The sequence below is a fragment of the Macaca thibetana genome, chromosome 20 (assembly GCF_024542745.1).
Source record: "Macaca thibetana thibetana isolate TM-01 chromosome 20, ASM2454274v1, whole genome shotgun sequence".
Classification (NCBI taxonomy): domain Eukaryota; kingdom Metazoa; phylum Chordata; class Mammalia; order Primates; family Cercopithecidae; genus Macaca; species Macaca thibetana.
The window spans coordinates 16024856-16043713 of record NC_065597.1 but is presented as its reverse complement, the minus strand read 5'-3'; the positions used below and the strand labels follow the sequence as shown (position 1 = coordinate 16043713).

The 18858-nt window shown below is 43.0% G+C and overlaps 1 protein-coding gene across 4 annotated transcripts; it reads right to left on the bottom strand.

The window, feature by feature from the left end:
- Positions 1-1565: 1565 nt before the first annotated feature.
- On the bottom strand, positions 1566-18384 carry ZNF19 (zinc finger protein 19). 4 transcript variants are annotated; one of them, XM_050772743.1, is made up of 5 exons: positions 18286-18384; positions 15809-15869; positions 14194-14320; positions 13556-13669; positions 8932-11606 (listed from the first exon to the last, which is right to left on the bottom strand). In XM_050772743.1, exons 2-5 carry the CDS (start codon positions 15839-15841, stop codon positions 10504-10506), a joined length of 1377 nt encoding a protein of 458 aa, XP_050628700.1. In that variant the 5' UTR covers positions 15842-15869; positions 18286-18384; the 3' UTR covers positions 8932-10503. The 4 variants fall into 4 exon arrangements, 3 of the variants coding, with proteins under 3 accessions (XP_050628700.1, XP_050628701.1, XP_050628702.1); XM_050772744.1 differs by having other exon boundaries at positions 14194-14415; positions 18286-18331; XM_050772745.1 differs by lacking the exon at positions 18286-18384 and having other exon boundaries at positions 14194-14415; positions 15809-15887.
- Positions 18385-18858: the final 474 nt, after the last annotated feature.

Sequence of the window (18858 nt, the reverse complement as noted above, 5' to 3'; positions counted from 1 at the left end):
TATGAACAAATCATTTAATCTATGTGGAGAAATGTACTAGGGTAGGGTGAGGTCTTATTCTCAAAGCAACCAAACATATATAGGAATAAGTTTACGAATAAATGTATAAGACATAGATCAAGAAAATTTTAAACATTTGGGGACTAAACCAATGAAAACCCCTTGTGTAAATGGAAAGGCACAGGTAATCCTTCAGTAAGAAGGATAGTTTTCTTTATTTAATCCATAAGTCCAACGTTATACTAAATAAGACCCCTATAGGATTTGTTTTAAAACTTGTGAAAATGATTCTAAAGTTTACGTAGAAAAAATATTAGAAGTGGCTGGGCACAGTGGCTCATGCCTATAATCCCAGCACTTTGGGAAGCCAAGACAGGTGGATCAACTGAGCTCAGGAGTTCGAGACCAGCCTGGCCAACATGGTGAAACCTTGTCTTTACTAAAAATACAAAAATTAGCCCAGCGTGGTGGCACACACCTGTAATCCCAGCTATTGGGGAAGCTGGGGCAGGAGAATTGCTTGAATCCAAGAGGCGGAGATTGCAGTGAGCCAAGATCATGCCACTGCACTCCAGCCTGGGCAACAGAGTGAGACTGTGTCAAAAAAAGAAAGAAAAAGAGAGAGAGAGAGAAAGTGAAGAGAAGAGAAGAAAGAAAGAAAGGAAAGAAAGAAAAGACAAGGAAAGACAAGGAAGAAAGGAAGGAAGATGCTTATAAGGTACTACTGAAACTTAGGAATGCACAAGTATTGAAAGTCAAAGAATGGAAAATAGATATATCTGACAAGTATTAAGTTAAAGGAAAAATGGCATAGCTATATTAGTATCTCACAACAATAAATTTAAGACAATAAATATTATTAGGCAGAATTCTATTGAGGGCAATGTAGCAAATAATATAAACTAGAATCTAGAAATTTAGAATAAGATATAACACTCAACATGATTTTAAATACTTAACTCACAGGAAAGTGTACCCAGGTACCAAAACCAAACAAGAAACTAAAACCAGAGGGGTTGGTTTGGACTGAAGAGCTCAGCTGATGCTTTGGCCAACAGGAGTGGGAATGGTGAAGAGTTGCAAGTCTTGATATCTGAGAAAGAATTATAATATGCAGGAGGCATATTACAGGAACAAGGAATAGGAACAGAGACTTTTCTCACACACATATACTCATCCAAATGCCTGGACTCATGAAAGGATATTTTTTTTTTTTAATCTCATGAACAAAGAGAGATAACAAAGAATCTTGTGATCCTTGCCTAAGCTTTTTTTTTTTTTTTTTTTTTTGAGGCGGAGTCTCGCTCTGTCGCCCAGGCTGGAGTGCAGTGGCGCGATCTCGGCTCACTGCAAGCTCCGCCTCCCGGGTTCCCGCCATTCTCCTGCCTCAGCCTCCCTACAGGCGCCGCCACCACGCCCGGCTAATTTTTTTTGTATTTTTAGTGGAGACGGGGTTTCATTGTGTTAGCCAGGATGGTCTCGATCTCCTGACCTCGTGATCCGCCCGTCTCGGCCTCCCAAAGTGCTGGGATTACAGGCTTGAGCCACCGCGCCCGGCCCCTTGCCTAAGCTTTGAAGTGGTAATAGAAATGTCTTCTAAAAATTTATAATCATAGTGTGCATCATTAAGTATAGAGTTTAAATTAATACTACCTACTTGGACCAGTAACTTACAATTCAAGAAATTACATTAAAAACTAATCCTGAGAGACTTCTGAAATAGTCACAACAGAACTCATAGCCAATGACATTTAAAAGTTATTACAACCACATCTGATACATCTAAAAGTTTGGTGGAGAAATGAAAGATATAAAAAAGACCCAAATCAAACTTCTAAAGATGAAAACCTATAATGTGCAATAAAAATACATTGGATGGGATTAACAGCAGATTAGACATTATAGAAAAAAGATGAGTGAATTTGAAGACATAGCAATAGAAACTATTCAAAAAGAAACACAGAGAAAAGAAAATTTAAAATAAATGTACAGGACTGAGAAGTCCTGATTTCTTCACCTACTAGCTATGAGACCTTGGACAACCACTTAGCTTTTCTGAAATTCCATTGATTCATCTGAAAAATGAGATAATAGTGCACAGTTGCTGTAAATACTACATATATTTTTTTACTTAAAGTACATACAACAGGGACTGGGATTCAGTAGTTGCTCAATTAATGTTAACTTTTCCCCTCCTCTAAATTATTTGTGGACCTGATTACACTTTTTTATTTGTCAATAAGGACGTTAGTAATGCATAAGTTTGTAAATATGACATATTATAACTAGGAGAAAGACCTACAGTGCCAAACTCCTTCAAAGTTTTTTGTGCATAACCTCACAGAAACTTGCTAACAACAATGAAGTTCAGAAGCTTTTTACCAGAGAAAGCAGATCCAATCCATTGTATGTTTCTGAAAATAGGTTAACAGATTGGGGTTAACAAGTGAGGAGAGGGTGTGAAAAAGAATCAAGCCCTATCTCCAAATCAATACAACATACCATCTTTCTCACGTGTATTGCCTGATAGTTTGCTTATATGTCCCTAGGAAGGGCCCTGAGCATTCTTCCTTACATAGTACAACCAGGTATTACACATTTTCCCCCAACTTGAAGGACGTTGGTCTCCAGAATAACACAATGATACTAGGTACCAATCCCATAGACCTCCCAAGGGAGTTGGTCCAATTATCAGCTCTGATGCTGAAGTTCCTAGAAGGAAGAGAAAGAATCTCAACCCCCACCGTGTCATAAAGAACCTTCTAAAAGACTGCTGATTTTAGAGGATTACAATTGCCAGGTACACAGGAGTCGAAAGTCCCAGGAAATTAACCGTGACCACTGCAACGTGTGTTTATAGTGTCATCCAGGTACAAAGGACAGCAGCAGAAAACAGAAAAACCGTGGTGCTGTCCAAGGTGCTAGCTACGACTCAGTACGGTGTCTGTGGAGCTCTCCAAGGTTCTGGGGCTGGCCTCAGAACCATTGTCCTCCAACCTGGTGTGTTGGTCCCCTCTTACTATATATATTTTTATTTTTTTAAGAAGGAGTCTTGTTCTTGTCACCCAGTCTGGAGTGCAGTGCACGATCTCAGCTCACTGCAACCTCCACCTCCCGGGTTCAAGCGATTCTCTGGCCTCAGCCTCCCGAGTAGCTGGGATTACAGGCGCCCGCCACTACGCCTGGCTGATTTTTGTACATTTACTAGAGATGGGTTTTTACCATATCGGTCAGGCTGGTCTCGAACTCCTGACCTCAGGTGACCCACCCGCCTCGGCCTCCCAAAGTGCTGAGATTACAGGCATTAGCCACCACGCCCGGCCTCCTGCTGGCTATATTTTAAGCCTGATATCCAGATACTTAATCTCACCCTATTCCTTTCTTTGAACTCATTTGGTCAGAACCTGACATATATCACCCAGTGCCCCAGTTTCTACTTGTCTTCTCTATCACTCTGCCTCAAAATCCAGAGATTCCAAGGATGAGAATTTATTGTGGACCCAAATGGCTAAGAGAGGCTCTTTTGGGAAGCTTTCTTACATCGTAAAAATTTTTGTAAACATAAATTATTTGTATTTGAAAGATTTAATTAATTTATTTATTTATTTTGAGACGGAGTCTCGCTCTGTCGCCCAGGCTGGAGTGCAGTGACCGGATCTCGGCTCACTGCAAGCTCCACCTTTCGGGTTCACGCCATTCTCCTGCCTCAGCCTCCCGAGTAGCTGGGACTACAGGCGGCCGCCACCTCGCCCGGCTAGTTTTTTGTATTTTTTAGTAGAGACGGGGTTTCACCATGTTAGCAAGGATGGTCTCGATCTCCTGACCTGTGATCCGCCGGTCTCGGCCTCCCAAAGTGCTGGGATTACAGGCTTGAGCCACCATGCCCGGCCTGAAAGATTTAAAAGACAAGGAACTATGTATTGTTCTTGTTGTTAACAATAAATTACCTCAACACTATTTGAACATAATAAAAATGCAATAAAATTTGAAACTTCGTGTGTCCCAATTGCTTTATTCAACTACCTTATACTCCTTTCCTAGTGAGTTAGCTTGCATTCAGGTGTTCTGAGCCATGAAAACATTTTTCTTTTCTCTTTTTTGTAGAGATGGGGTCTCGCTATGCTGCGTTGGCTGGTTTGGAACTCCTGGCCTCAAGTGATCCAACCATTTTAGTCTCCCAAAGTGCTAGGATTATAGACATGTGCCATCATGCCTGGCCCAAAGACATCTTTCATCGGAATTGCACCTTATTATTAGACACATTTATGTTTATTATGTAATGCTTTCTTCACATCCATACTGAAGAAGATCCAAAAGGTATTATATCTATTTTGTAGATGAAGAAAAACAAAGCTTACATGTTACAGTCTTTGTAGAACATAGAGTGTAGTGGGGGACACAAGTTTTAAGTAAATCCACACCTGGATAAATATATTACTGTAAACTTTCATTTGTGTGAGGGAGGTAAAGAGCAAGGTGTTTAGGAGATAATATGGAGGGAATACCATTTTAACTTGGAGGTAAGGAAAGACCTGAGAAAGTGATCTTGGGCTGAGACCTGAAAGATAAGAATGAAATATCTGGGCACATAATCAAAGAGACAGCATTCTGGGCAGGAGGAATAACATGTGTAGGCCCTTCAGTGGGGGAGAAAAAGAAAGAAAAAAAAACAAAGCTTGACACATCATGGGGAGAGAAGAGGGATGAAGTGCTACGCCACGATGTCATTACAGCTTTGCAGGCCATGTTAGAGTTCGGATTTTATTCCACGGTCAATGGAAACCCACTGAAATGTTTTAAGAAAAGCATGCTATGTTTCATATTTTAAAAAGCACACTCTGGCTGCTGACTGGCAGACAGATTAGAAAGATTCAAGAGCAGAAGTGGGGAGGCTCCTTATGAGCAATTGTGGTAGTCTAGGAAAGAAATGTTGGTGGCTCAGAACAGGGCAGTAGCACCAGGAACTGGAGAGAAGTTCCATGTTGTTCATCAGTAACATGTTCTGTCATCATGTGCTATCATCTAGCATGTTGCTTAGCACACAGAAGTCACCAAATAATTGTTGCCAGGCACAGTGACCCATGTCTGTAATTCCAGCACTTTGGGAAGCCAAGGTGGGAGGATTGCTTGGTCTCAGGAGTTCTAGATCAGCCTGAGCAACATAGTGAAACCCTGTCTCTACAAAAAATACATAAACTGCTGGGCACTGTGGCTTATGCCTGTAATCCCAGCACTTTGGGAGGCCAAGGTGGGCGGATCACAAGGTCAGGAGTTCGAGACCAGCCTGGCCCATATGGTAAAACCCCATCTCTACTAAAAATACAAAAATTAGCCAGGCACTTGGTGGCACTTGTCTGTAGTCCCAGCTACTCAGGAGGCTGAGGCAGAAGAATCGCTTGAACCCTGGAGACAGAGGTTGCAGTGAGCTGAGATCATACCACTGCACTCCAGCCTGGGTGACAAGTGAGACCCCATCTCAAAAAAAAAATATATATATATGTGTGTGTGTGTGTATATATATATATATAAAAGCTGGGTGTGGTGGCACATGCCTGTAGTCCCAGCTACTAGGGAGGCTGAGGTACGAGGATCACTTGAGCCTGGGAGGTCAAGTCTGCAGTGAGCCATGATCGTGCCACTGCACTCCAGCCTGGGTGGTAGAGCAAGACCCTGTGTCAAAAAAAAAAAAAAAGAAAAAAATGTGAGTAATTAATAAAATCATTTATTGTATGTGGCACACTTCTAAGGATTATTTTATCTGCATGGCTCCAAGTGCTTGTTTTAGTTGATAATCTGAGGGACATTCATTGCCAGGTCCTCCTTACAAGTTGATAACTGTGATATTTACCATGTTTTAACTCCTGGCCACACAGAGCTACAGTTATTTAAACAACTTAGTCTATCTAAGATTATGCACTTCAGTGACACACAGATAGACTTTGTGCCCCACAGCATAGTTGCTCTGAGAGGAAGCTTCTTTGAAGTAGAAATCAGAAATGTGCAGCCACCACTGAAAACAGAATGAGATTTCATCACAAAAAAAGCTCATCTGGGCCATCCTCTAACATCTAAAGAATTTCAGTTGAGTAGACTAATATTCACTACTGGAATATAAGACACATTCTTATTGCCTGAAAGTTCTGTCTCACTCCTTTAGTTTGGGTTTCCCTGAAGGCAGGGCTTGAGACAAGGACTCGAATGCACATTTATTCAGGAGATGATCCCAGGAAGCAGGACTAAAAGAGCCCAAGGAGTGAGACAGGATAGGAGGAAATGACAATATAAAGTGTTCTAAAGGTTGATGCTATGAGCACTGGGATCTCCAGAAAAGAATAAAGAATTCCTCCTCTAATTGTCCACTTGAAAGGTGGGAAACTGGAACCTTTATCCTGAAGCTCTTGTCCAGCATCATTAAGGGTTTTTCTGGGATTGCTAACTTGCCCTATGTATTCACAGGCTGTGCTTCCTAGTTGAGTGAGCTCTGGAAAAGTGCCTGAGGCAGAATGTCAGAAGGCATGTGGAGTGTCTGAGCAGTGCAAGGGGAGATCTAAGTTCACATACAACTGTTCACCACAGCTACAGCAAAAGCAAGAGGTGTGCCAAAGTGATGGGCGTGCATCTCAGAGGCATCTGCTCTGTTCTCCCATCAATCTGCTGGATTTCACTGTTCCCAACCTGTAAACTGGGGATAAATATAGCACCTATCCTAGAGTTGTTATGCACACTGAAATTCAAATAGCACAGCCAGCTGTACACCAATTTTTTTTCCTTATCCAAAGCTTTTAGACATGTAGAATTCGATGGCAGTCATGCGCCATGGCAGAGGCTGCTAGCTACCCACTCAAACATTTGTTCTCCTTCCTCCTCCTAAACAAAGTCTTGAAGTTATTTGATGTAGTACACTGCCACTCAACTGAAGGATGTAGTGTCCTCGGGAGCCAGGTATAGTCATGTGACTAAGTTCTTGAAATAAACATTTAACTGGAAGTGTTCTGTGGTACTTACAGAAAGTCTTCTTTAAGGCAAAGTGGCATGCTCTTCTTCCCCTTCCTCTACTGTCTGGAACAAGCCCTTGATGGTTGGAGTTCTAGCAGCCACCTTGGACCTTGAGGATAATGGCCCCATTGAGGATGGCCAAGTAGTACTTTGGAAGGAGATTCAGTCCCCACTAACATTGTAGAACTCCCTTAGCTGCCCTGGGCTATCTCGAGACTCCTGAGAAAAATTCTATCTTGTATTAGGGTGTCTTGTTTAGGGGTTTTCTGATATATACAGATGAACCTCAGTGATGGTGGTGGGCTGAGTAACAGCCATCCAAAGATAGCAGGTCCTGATTTCTGGAACCTGTGAATGTTGCCCTAAATGGCAAAGTTCTTGCAGGTGTCACTAAATTAAGGGTCCTAAGATAAGGAATTATCCTGGACTATTTGGATGAGTCCTAAATGCTATCACAAATGCCTTTATGAGAGAGAGACCAGGGAGACTGGACACAAAGAAGGTGATGTGAAGACAGCAGAGACTGGAGTGATGTTGCCACTAAGGAATGCCGGCAGCCACCAGCAGATTAAAGAAAGACCAGATTCTGCCCCAGAGCCTTCTGAGGGAGTGTAGCTTTGCTGACAAACTGCTTCTGCCCAGGGAAATTGTGTTCAGACTTCTAGCCTCTAGAACTGTCAGAATCGATTTCTGTTAAGCCAAAGCAAACTAATACATTAATCATAACTGATTCAAGGACAGTTACTCAATTCGAGGGGGCTTCCTGACAGTGGCACTGGGGTCAGGGTCCAAGGGAGCTAACTACTCAGTAGTGAAGAACAGAGAAAAGGAAACAAACCTCACTTAGCTATCCCTATACCTCAAAGCTGAAGTGGGGTGGTTGGGGCGGCAGGTACAAAGCTCACTTGGACCTCAGCGGAGCCAGCTCTCTGGTTCAGGTACATGATATGAAGACATCCATTTTCAGACGGTGCTGAGAGGTACACAGCCAATAAGACAGGGAGGCAGTGCTAAGAACCAGATCCTCTCCCCACTAGAGGCATGCTACCTCCCTCAATGACAACTCTAGTGGGACAGTTTGTACTGGACATATTTTATGATTCTATCTCAACCTATCATTTCCTCTCTGATGCCAATTCTCCACCTCCCATTGTGTGAAACCAAATGCAGCCTCCCCATCTTGACTTGATCCTAATATTCGCCTCCACCCCTAAGGACCACATCTGTTTCTTCCAACAATCTCTCTTCCTTTACCAAGACACAGTGTCACATACTCTACATACAACTTCTATAGGGCCATACTGCACAACAGCTAGAACATGAGTTCTGAAACCAGACTGCCTGTGTTTGAATACCTACTCCACTACTGTGTCCTTAGGAAACCTAATTAATGTCTTCTCAGCTGTAACATGGAGCTAATTATAGCACACTCTTCATAAAGTTATCATATTGAGTAAATGTGTGTAGTGACTAGGAAAGTCTCTGTCACATGTTAAGTGCCAAAAAAAGATATATATATATATATCTGCTGTTATTTACTACAGGGCAGCTGGGTTGATGCAGCACCATTTGAAGCAGTCCCTAACCATGGTTACTTTAACCGGTTTTTTTTTCTGAGTGGCTTTCAGATTTTCTGCCTTCAAAAAGATCCCCCTAGAAATAACCCAAATGCCCACCAACAATAAGCAATAAATTGTGGTATATTAATGTAATGGAATACTACATAGCAATGAGAATGAATCTGTACTGATGATTCCATTGACACAAAAGAAGAAAAACAGGCAAAATAATTTCTGGTGATAGAAGTCAGGGTAGAGGTTCTGTATGGACTATAATAAGGTACAGGGAGACTTGTAAGGTGCTGTGTTCTATTAATTTATCTTGGCGAGTATAAGGCTATGTTCTTTGTAAAAATTCAAGTTGTACAACCATGACTCACGGTTTTATTTTTTGAGAAGGGGTCTCATTTTGTCGCCAGGCTGGAGTGCAGTGGCATAATCTCGGCTTACTGCAACCTCCGCCTCCCAGGTTCAAGCGATTTGCCTGCCCCAGCCTCCCGAGTAGCTGGGACTACAGGCACGCACCCCCACGCCCAGCTAATTCTTGTATTTTTAGTAGAGACGGGGTTTCACCATGTTGGCCAGGATGGTCTCCATCTCTTGACCTCATGAATCGCCCACCCCAGCCTCCCAAAGTGCTGGGATTACAGGTGTGAGCCACCGCGCCTGGCTGACTCATGCATTTTTGTGTTTGTGTTATACTTCAATTAAAAAGTGTTTACTTAATTCCCCAAGTCTATCATTCATTGGTCAACCCAAGCACATGATACAACTGCTCATCCATCTGCTGACAAGTAAGGAAGAGGTGGTGAAGCCACCCAGGTGCTAGACTGAGTAAGTAAGTAAGTCTGGAATTGGGTAGGGAGATTCCAACACTGGCTGGCAGCAGAAGGGCACATGTGAGAAAAAAAGGGTGCAGTTTACATTCATCACCAAAGGGCCAGCTGTTTTCCTACTGAGAGATCTCTGCAGTGTGTCTTATGACCGAGAACCGTGGCATTTCCTTGGCTCCCTAGCCAGGGCAAAGGGCAAAGTGGGCATGCTGTCCTAGGAATTAAGATGGCAAATGCCAAGCTATAATAGCTACAATAGCCTGGCATTTCCCAGTTTAAGGCCTAGAGTAGCATCCATTCCAAATAAAAAACTGAATAAACAGAAAATGAAAACTTTAAGAGTGAAAGCTTTTAGTTTCCCAGTTAAGACTCTTCCTGAGAATGGAGTCACTGGTGCAGACATAATTTTGTAGTACAATGAGATTTTTGTTACAGAGCTCAAGTTGTTAGAACTTCTATCTACTGGTGGTGTCTGATATAACCTGGGCTCTCCAGTGTTACAATGGGCTTCCCAATCTCATCACAATCATGGGGTTTAGGAGCTGCCATGACTATAACTAAAGACTTTCCCACATATCATACACACAAAACATTTCTCCATCGGGTATGTTATCCCTGAAGACTTTAAACAACTGCTACACTGACAACACTGTTTAAGTCAAAATTCTGTTCCAAAGGAAGAAAACCTAACTCAAACGTGCCAAAGCCAAAACCAAACAAATGAAAATGGAATTTATTGGCTGCTGCAATTCAAAAGCCCGTATGTATTTTTAGCTTCAGGCATGGTTTAATGTGGCTGTTCAAACATTATCTTCAGTCTTTGACTGCTCTCCAATTCTCAGATGGCTTTTTTGCTGTGAGGACTTCATTCTCAGCCTCTGTGAGAGTCTAGGAGTTCTTCTCAGCGTTAAAACCAATGGGGGTGTGGGGGTGCAGAGAATATTTATTCCTATTAGCTCTTGCAATCCTGGGACTCTAACTGGACCATCTACTGACATCTGCATCAGTAACTGTGGCTTGAGGGATGGATCAGAGGCTGAGTCAGGCCTGTGTCACACATTCCATTCCTGAGTAGAAGATGGAATCCACTCAGTACATTTCACTGGAGTGTACTATTACCAGTAAAAGGGGGTAAAAAATTCTGGGAGGCCAAAACGACAAATGTCCAGCACAGGCTTCTCTCCAGAGTGGACATGCTCAAGAAGACCTAGCTGGGAAGAAGTTCCAAAGGCCTTCTCATACTTACTACACTCATAGGGTTTCTCTCCAGTATGGATTCTTTGATGCTGATGAAGATTTCTTTTGCTAGTGAAGGCTTTTCCACACTCATCACATACATAGGAAGACTCCTGAGCATGAATTCTCAGATGCCTTTTTAATTGTTCCTGAGCACTGAAGGCTTTTCCACAATCTACACAGTCAAAGGGTTTCTCCTCACTGTGAATTCTCTGGTGTCGAGTTAGTTTTGTATGAAAATTGAAGGCTTGTCCACATACTTTACAAGAATAAGGCTTTTCCCCTGTGTGAATACGCTGATGTTGGCTTAGATGGGAAGTCCTTCCAAAGCTTTTGCCACACTCATTACACTCATAGGGTTTCTCTCCAGTGTGGATTTTCTGATGCCGAAGTAGGGGTGAATTACCAACAAAAGCTTTGCCACACTCATTACACTCATAGGGTTTCTCCCCAGTGTGGATTCTCTGATGTATAACAAACTCGGAACTACTGGTGAAACTATTTCCACACTCTGTACAGTAATAGGGTCTGTCCCCACTGTGGATTCTCTGATGCCTGATCAGATTTGCATTATCATTAAAGGCTCGCCCACACTCCTCACACTGATAGGGTTTCTCTCCAGTGTGAATCCTCTGGTGCCGAATTAATGAAGAATTGCCATTAAAGGCTTTTCCACACTCACTACACTCAAAAGGTTTCTCCCCAGTGTGGATTCTCTGGTGTCTAGCATAGTAAGAAAAGTAGCTGAAGGATTTCCCACACTCCTCACATATGAAAGGTTTCCTTGCACAGGGGATTCTTGGAACCTTTCCTCGGGTATTTTTCACTGTGGGGATGTTCTGGTGCTTTTTCACATTACATGTTTCTGGGAAGTCAGTTCTCTGAGGGACACTCTTCAGCTGACCACGTGACATCATCCCATCTCTTTCTTCAGAAATTCCCTGGATTAATGTGGACTCACTGTCAATGTTGGTCTCAACATCTGACATAAGAGATAGAAAACACAAATAATGCCACCTGAGAACTATGCTAGAAACAATAGAGCATTGAAAATGGTAAGGCTTTAAAAGAGATCATTTCAACTTTCACATCAGCACGCTGGGAAGAAAAGGCTGTTAAAATGAAAGTGCCAAATATCACACAGGCAGAGAACATCGAGGTGGAACGGAGTATCAGTGGACACATCACACATGAGACTCCTTCCTAAGCTTTTCCACTCTAATATTTGAATGACTTCTGGTTGTCCCTGGCATGATCTAATATCTTTCGAATTGATGCTACTTACAGCCTACAAAATGCCGAAGGCACAGGTCTTAAGAACAAGTAGTGACGTTGGGGCTGGCAATACTCAGCATCAGAAAGTGAAACAGAACAGCATCAATCAGAAAGCAAAGGCAAAGGATGAATTGTTTTTCTTTTTAAAAACCCACACCCTGCAGATGTCCAAAAGACTTAAGACATTGAACATTAAGGACACTGGGTTGTGGCAAGACAGAGAAAAAGAAAAACATAGAAGTGCTTAGAGAGCATTATTCTTAATATGTTGTAAGATTACCTAGTCCAGAGGTTCTTAACTGCAGACCCACAGATGGACTACATACGATGAGGAAATGCCCTAAAACTGCTGAAACTCAAACATGCAGAGAAACTACCATCCTAGACTATTTGAAAAGGGATGAACAGTTTACTTAGACACACCTAGACTGATAGTATTCTTTCTCCTATCAGCAAAAAGGAGACAAACAGCCCATAAAATGGCATTTGTGTTCGTAAAGATTGGATGACATTTTGAATGAGTTAAAGTCAATCTATTTTATATGAAATGTTGGGCTTGGTTTTAACATTAATTTGGGTTACCTGGGACTCATGTGATGGTTAATCAAGTTCATCGTATGAGTGTAAGTAAGGGAACCCCGAAGGAGAATGTTGGGAGAGGAGTAATCTGAGATTGAAGTAAACATGGTAATCAAGAGTCTGAAAAAGAATCATCACCAGAGAGAGGAAGCATGTGAGAACAGACCACCAGGTTCTCAATTGTCTTGATGATTCTTTTTCAGATTCTTAGAATAAGAGGCTGAAGTGCTGTGCCAGCTTCACCATTTTCCATGTTACTTGCTCTCTGCAAACCACCTGCTCTGAAACTCCTGCCTCTGCCTTCAATCCCACTATTTGCTCTTGGTGGCCCCCATCAGACTATTTGACTGTCTACTTTCTCTTTCTTCTCTCACTGAAATTAAATATCCCTTAATGGTTAAGATTCAGCCTTCCTTTTTTCTTCCTGGGGGTCATTTCAACCTAGTTGTGTTAGAGTACCCTTTCAGACCTGTCTTTTATCTCAGACTCTCCACCCACCTTCTCAATGGCCTGCTCTAGTTATCCACTTGCCTATTCTAAAGGAACCTCACACTCTGTGCTCAGCTCTGAATTCCTATGAATTCAAAAAGCTCCTCCCATGCCATGACTTCCTAGTGTTATATGACGCAACTCTCCCCATTTATGGCCAACTTTTGGGAAGATCTGGCCCATTTTACCTTCACATTCTCCATCCCATTCCCAATAGCACTTAATACTTTTCTTTTTCACTTTTTACATCTGTCTCCATAACTTGTATCTTCCAGAACTTCTTAAACAAAGTTCGGTACATGGCAAGTTGCTCAAACACTGCCCCTGAATAAATCCATCCCAACCAAGGAGGACAACTAAGGTAGGCAATGTTGAAACTCAGAAAGGAGCAACGGATTCAAGGATTGCAGATGAGACATACTGAGTGATTACATGTTGGTAAGAGTTAAGATTGGTGGAAAAGGTTTCATATTTTACCTATTAGGTGAAATCATCTATTTTATTTAAATCCTGCCCAGCATGGTTCATTTTAAAATATGGTGCTCCATAAAACTCTACAGTTGTTGGTTCTAAATCTGCCTCACCTACCTTTACAGATGTTTTTGGTCCTCTCTGCCGGGGGATCATCCTGTGCTTCCAGGCCCCAAGCCATATCCCCTCCCTCCAGAAGTGAGATCAGTGCAGGTTTGGGAACTGGGTACCCTGAAAACAGAAGAAAATGGTACTTTTCAGCCCTGTATCTGCTGTGTCAAAAGAAGGAAAATCCCAGGAGTCTCAGTAAGAATAAGACTCATAGAAGAGGGTTCTCAACTGGAGAAGGCCAAAGAGATTCTGATCAAGAGGAAACTGAGCATTTGTTACTTCTTCCTAAAAAAAACACTCAAGGATAAGTAAGTCAGTGAGATCCACAAGGTATAAGCAAACACAGGGAAGGGGACACGCCCTTCCCCAGACAACAACTACTACCTTGGAAGCCCCATGGAAGATGGGACATACTCTTATCAGGGGACAGTAATTCCCTTCATTGAGAGACCAAAGTGACCCAAGACCTCTCCCTACCCAGCAATCTTTGAAGTTGGTCACTGAGCCTCAGCTCTGCAGTCACTCAGTGGAGGACACAAGAGACAACCTCTCCTCTCCACTCCACACCCCTCCTCCCAGGCTGTAAAAGAAGGAAGGAAACTGGAAAAGTACAGATCTGAGTCCTAGGAGGAAAATGGCCCTACCCAAAGCAGTCAGGTTCCCAAAATTCTCCAACATCACACTTCTGTACAGGGCCCTCTGGGCAGGGGAAAGTCCAGTCCATTCTGTCTTGGTGAAGTGCACAGCCACATCCTCGAAGGTCACCATCTCCTAAAACAACAGGTTCCTGCTGCCACAGAGCCAATCCTCTGGCTCCGGGCCAGACTGTAGGGCAGAGGGGACAGGTAGGGGCTTGAGGGAAAGTCCTGTGAGGGATGGGTAATGAGAAAAGGTGAAAGAACTGGATATTAGACCATTATATGACTATTTTTACAATGAAAAATCTGGAACTTCTCTCACTACCAGAAAAGCTTCCATTAGGATATAAAATTTACTGTCATAAAATGTTATTTAACATTTGTTAAACCCTAGGAAAAAAGTCTCTTATTAGTTAACCTTCCTAGGGCAAAAATCTCTTTGATTTAGTAAATATTTTCAGTCTTTCAGTGTTGTACCTACAAGTGGACAATTTGCTTCAAATGGTATCACAGAACCCATCTGTTCCTATTAGGTACTCCCTATTCCCAGCCAATCTATCTGTTCCCACATGTGTTCACCCTGCCCCAAACCTTATGCCCATGAAACAAGCACAGAGTCATGGTTTGCAATGATGGGCCTATCTCATCCAACTCCCATTCGATTCTTGTATAAAGGGCTGCGCTGCCGGGCGCGGTGGCTCAAGCCTGTAATCCCAGCACTTTGGGAGGCCGAGATGGGTGGATCACGAGGTCAGGAGATCGAGACCATCCTGGCTAACACCGTGAAACTCCGTCTCTACTAAAAATACAAAAAACTAGCCGGGCGAGGTGGCGGGCGCCTGTAGTCCCAGCTACTCCGGAGGCTGAGGCAGGAGAATGGCATAAACCCGGGAGGCGGAGCTTGCAGTGAGCTGAGATCCGGCCACTGTACTCCAGCCCGGGCTACAGAGCAAGACTCCGTCTCAAAAAAAAATAAATAAATAAATAAATTAAAAAAAATAAAGGGCTGCGCTGCCTGTGCTGAAGAGCATCCTGTAGAGGGAGCTCAGACTCTCCTGGCACAATCCACTCTGCTCCTCGATGGCTTTTCCTAGAAAATGATGCTTCTAGAATTAAACTGCTGCTGGGTAGCTCTTTTAGCTCATCTTTATAGCTCCAAGACAATCTGTAACAGCTTCTGCCAACCAAGCCTCATGCTTCTTGGGTTTTTTTTCTTTTGGTTTCAGTTCTCTCTCTCTCTCTTTTTTTTTGTTGTTCTTTTTTGAACAGAAAAGAATAGGGTTTTTGACAGTGTCTCACTCTGTCACCCAGGTTGGAGTGCAGTGGCACAATCTCAGCTCACTGCAGCCTCGACCTCCCAGCTCAGGTGATCCTCCCGCCTCAGCCTCCTGAGTAGCTGGGACTATAGGTACACACCACCATGCCTGGCTAATCTTTGTATTTTCTGTAGAGACAGGGTTTTGCCACGTTCCCCAGGCTGGTCTCAAACTCCTGGGCTCAGGGGTTTTCCTACTGTTTTGGCCCTAAGACTTGCCAGAATCACCTTTATCCACCTCCCACCACCCCTCATTTCCTTCAAATCAGACCTCCATAAAGCTGACCTCAGGAATCCACTGCTCACCTGGTGTCGAGTTTTCAGAGGTATGGCTGCCATGACCTGGGCTCCCTCTAGCAGGCAAAGGCTGAAGGAAGAAACAGAGAGAACCAACAGTGAGCTCAGCCCAGTAAAATGCTCTCTTTAAAGCAATAAATCTGCCAATAACAAGCAGCAATCACTTACTAAATGCTCACAGGGTAAGTGGTGTATAAATATGTACTTTTTAATCCACATCATACCATGAGGTTTTTAATTCTGAGGAAACAGATTTTGAAAGAATAAGTAACTTGTCCTAGGACACCAGAGCATGTCCTCACCAACACCAAGCTAAATGAAGAGCAGAACAAGCAAAAGACACCAATAAACTCAGAGCAAAACCTAACAAGAAGAATCTCAGACCTCTATTTTTAAAATTAATTTGACTGAGAACATAAAAGGTTAAAAACAGCAAGTATCATGTTTTTGGATGAAAAATACATATTCTCTTATTTAGTCCTCACAACAATCTTTTGAACCTTTAATTTTTCCCAAATGAGAAGACAAGGCTAACAGAATAATTTCTTCTACCAAGATCACTCAGCTGGTGAATGGATGAACTCAGATCCCACACTAGATCTACCAGGCTTCAAAGGTCATGTTTTTGTTTGTTTCTTTGTTTGTTTTTTGAGACAAGAGTCTTGCTGTCACCTGGGCTAGAGTGCAATGGCGCGATCTCAGCTCACTGTAACCACTGCTTCCCGGGTTCAAGCAATTCTCCTGCCTCAGCCTCCCAAGTAGCTGGGATTACAAGCATGTGCTGCCACACCTGGCTCATTTTTGTAATTTTAGTAGAGATGGGGTTTCATCATGTTGCCCAGGCTAGTCCTCAAACTACCAGCCTCAAGCGATCCGCCCACCTCAGTCTCCCAAAGTGATGGGATTACAGGCATGAGGCACCGCACCCCATCAAGTCATGTCTTTAATAACTATACTAAATTCTATCCAATAGTAATCCTAACAGGAATGCTTTTAGAAGCTGGCAAAATGATTTTAAGGTTAATATAAAATAATAGACAAGAATAGCCAAGAAAATTCAGGAAAAAAATCTCAGAGTAAGTCTTCCTTTACTTGGACCTGGAGCAGGCATCTTTTTTGTTCACTGTCCCATTCAAGGGCTGTGAAAACCAGAAACTGATTACCAAAGGACCCTGAAGGGCCACCTCAACACACTAAGACATCTGGGTTATTGTTTTAACTATATCATCTCTTACAGACACTTTGTAGTCTAAACAGCAATATTCTATAAAAAGCCATTATCTTCCCTACAGGGACTCAATGCATGATGCTGTTTTCTGTGAGCCTCATCTTGTACTACCCTCCTCTTTTCCCTTAGTTTAGTTACAATGGCCTTGTTTCCTCTATGCTAACTCAAGACCTTCATACCTGCTGTTTCTTCTGTATGAACTACTCTTCTCCAACCTCAGAACCATTGTAACTGAGATTCTCCGCCTGCCATTCTCTCCAGTAATCTAGCCACCCTTCATCTTCACATCATGATCTCTCTACAGACCAGGTCAGGTGCCCTTGTTAAACGCTCCACTCATGCCGTATTCCTTTTCCTATATGCCACTTAACCCAGTTTGAAATTATATATTGATTTGTGCTTTCTTCATTCAACAAATATTTATCTCATACATATTTCATACAAGGCCACGTGTGACACACGAGATGAAGTAGAGAGAAGGGGCACAACCCCGTCCCGCACAGAGCTTAGTCTAAAGGAAACACACATTAATCAAGATTCTCTCAAATAACTTTTAAGTTCACAACTTATCACTGCCAGGGGAAACTAACCTGGATGGGAAAGCTTAAGAATATAAATTAACTAAGGTATGAAGGAAATCTTTACAAAATAACAGCATACGCAAAATCATGTTCTAGAAGTCAAGGATCAAGAAGACTGTAGTAGCAGTCAAGGGAGAGTGTGCTGCTAGATGTTGCTGAAGAAGTCACAAGGGACAAAGCCACGCTTTGCGCAAGTCAAGAACTTGGTCTTCGATCTACATGCACTAAGTCACGGGCAGGTGGAGTGAAATGACCAGATTTGATTAATATATGACTTTCCCATTGGGCGGAAAGCTTCCTGGGGGCGGGGCCCACGCCCTGCCTCATTCACCGCTGCATCCCCGGAATCTAGAGCAGCAACTGGCACATTGCTGCTCAGCAAGCAGCTGTGGCCCAATGAGCAGATGGGTTTGGACGGCGTCGAGAACACAGGCATCCCTTCAATCCAGCCACCCATATCCACAGCCTACATTTCCCAAGGCGCCGACGCGGGCGAGGGGGAGCGAAGGCATCAGATGGAGACCCGGACGGGCCGCGAGCAGCCTCCGCTGCCGGGACCTGGAGGGGCCGCCCTGTCTCCCTCCACTGAGGCATCAGGGACGAAGCCGACTGCCTTCTCTACAGGTGAAGTGCCTGAGCCTAACAAGGACTCCTGGGCGACAAATCCCAACACTCACCTCAGGAAAAACAGAAAGCGGTCCGTGAACGGAAGTGCGTCACTACGTTTGCCTTGCACCCAGCCTCACACGCGTCCTCTCTAGGATGCCGCAGCGCTCTTCTCAGTGGTTGTGTGCTTTTACCCCCCAGGAGTTGTTTCACCCCCGGGGATCCTCAGAGACCTTGAATAGGAAAGAAAGTATATCATTGTTTTCGATAATCTCTAACCGAAATTTAGCATTTTCTTCTGTTATATGTTGGCAACAAACTACAGTAGTATCGGCCGCACATGTGACTGTCACCGATAGAAATCACAGATATTTTCATATCACATTACAGTTGATGCAGATCTCAGAATATGGCTATTCTCGTCACTAATTTGAAATTATTCTTGTTGTTAGAGGCCCACCTTTAAGTCTTGTCATTTCATTTCATCACATTGGTAAAGATGCACTTACATTTCTGTATCACAAATTCTAAAAAACTGTTTAATTGTATTTTCATTGGTTTTGAAGGTGTCATCAGATTGCCAAAGGGAAGTTGGACAAAAAAGCTGCCCTCTGTAGAGGTAAAGACTCAGACACGTTAAGAAA

What these genes read in the sequence shown, in the direction of transcription:
- ZNF19 (XM_050772743.1), bottom strand. Translation starts at nt 15,841, where the DNA reads ATGGCAGCCATACCTCTGAAAACTCGACACCAG. An exon ending in TGGGAACCTGACTGCTTTGG is followed by an intron (nt 13,670 to 14,193) that starts GTAGGGCCATTT and finishes TTCTGTTTTCAG; the next exon opens with GGTACCCAGTTCCCAAACCT. An exon ending in GACCAAAAACATCTGTAAAG is followed by an intron (nt 11,607 to 13,555) that starts GTAGGTGAGGCA and finishes CTCTTATGTCAG; the next exon opens with ATGTTGAGACCAACATTGAC.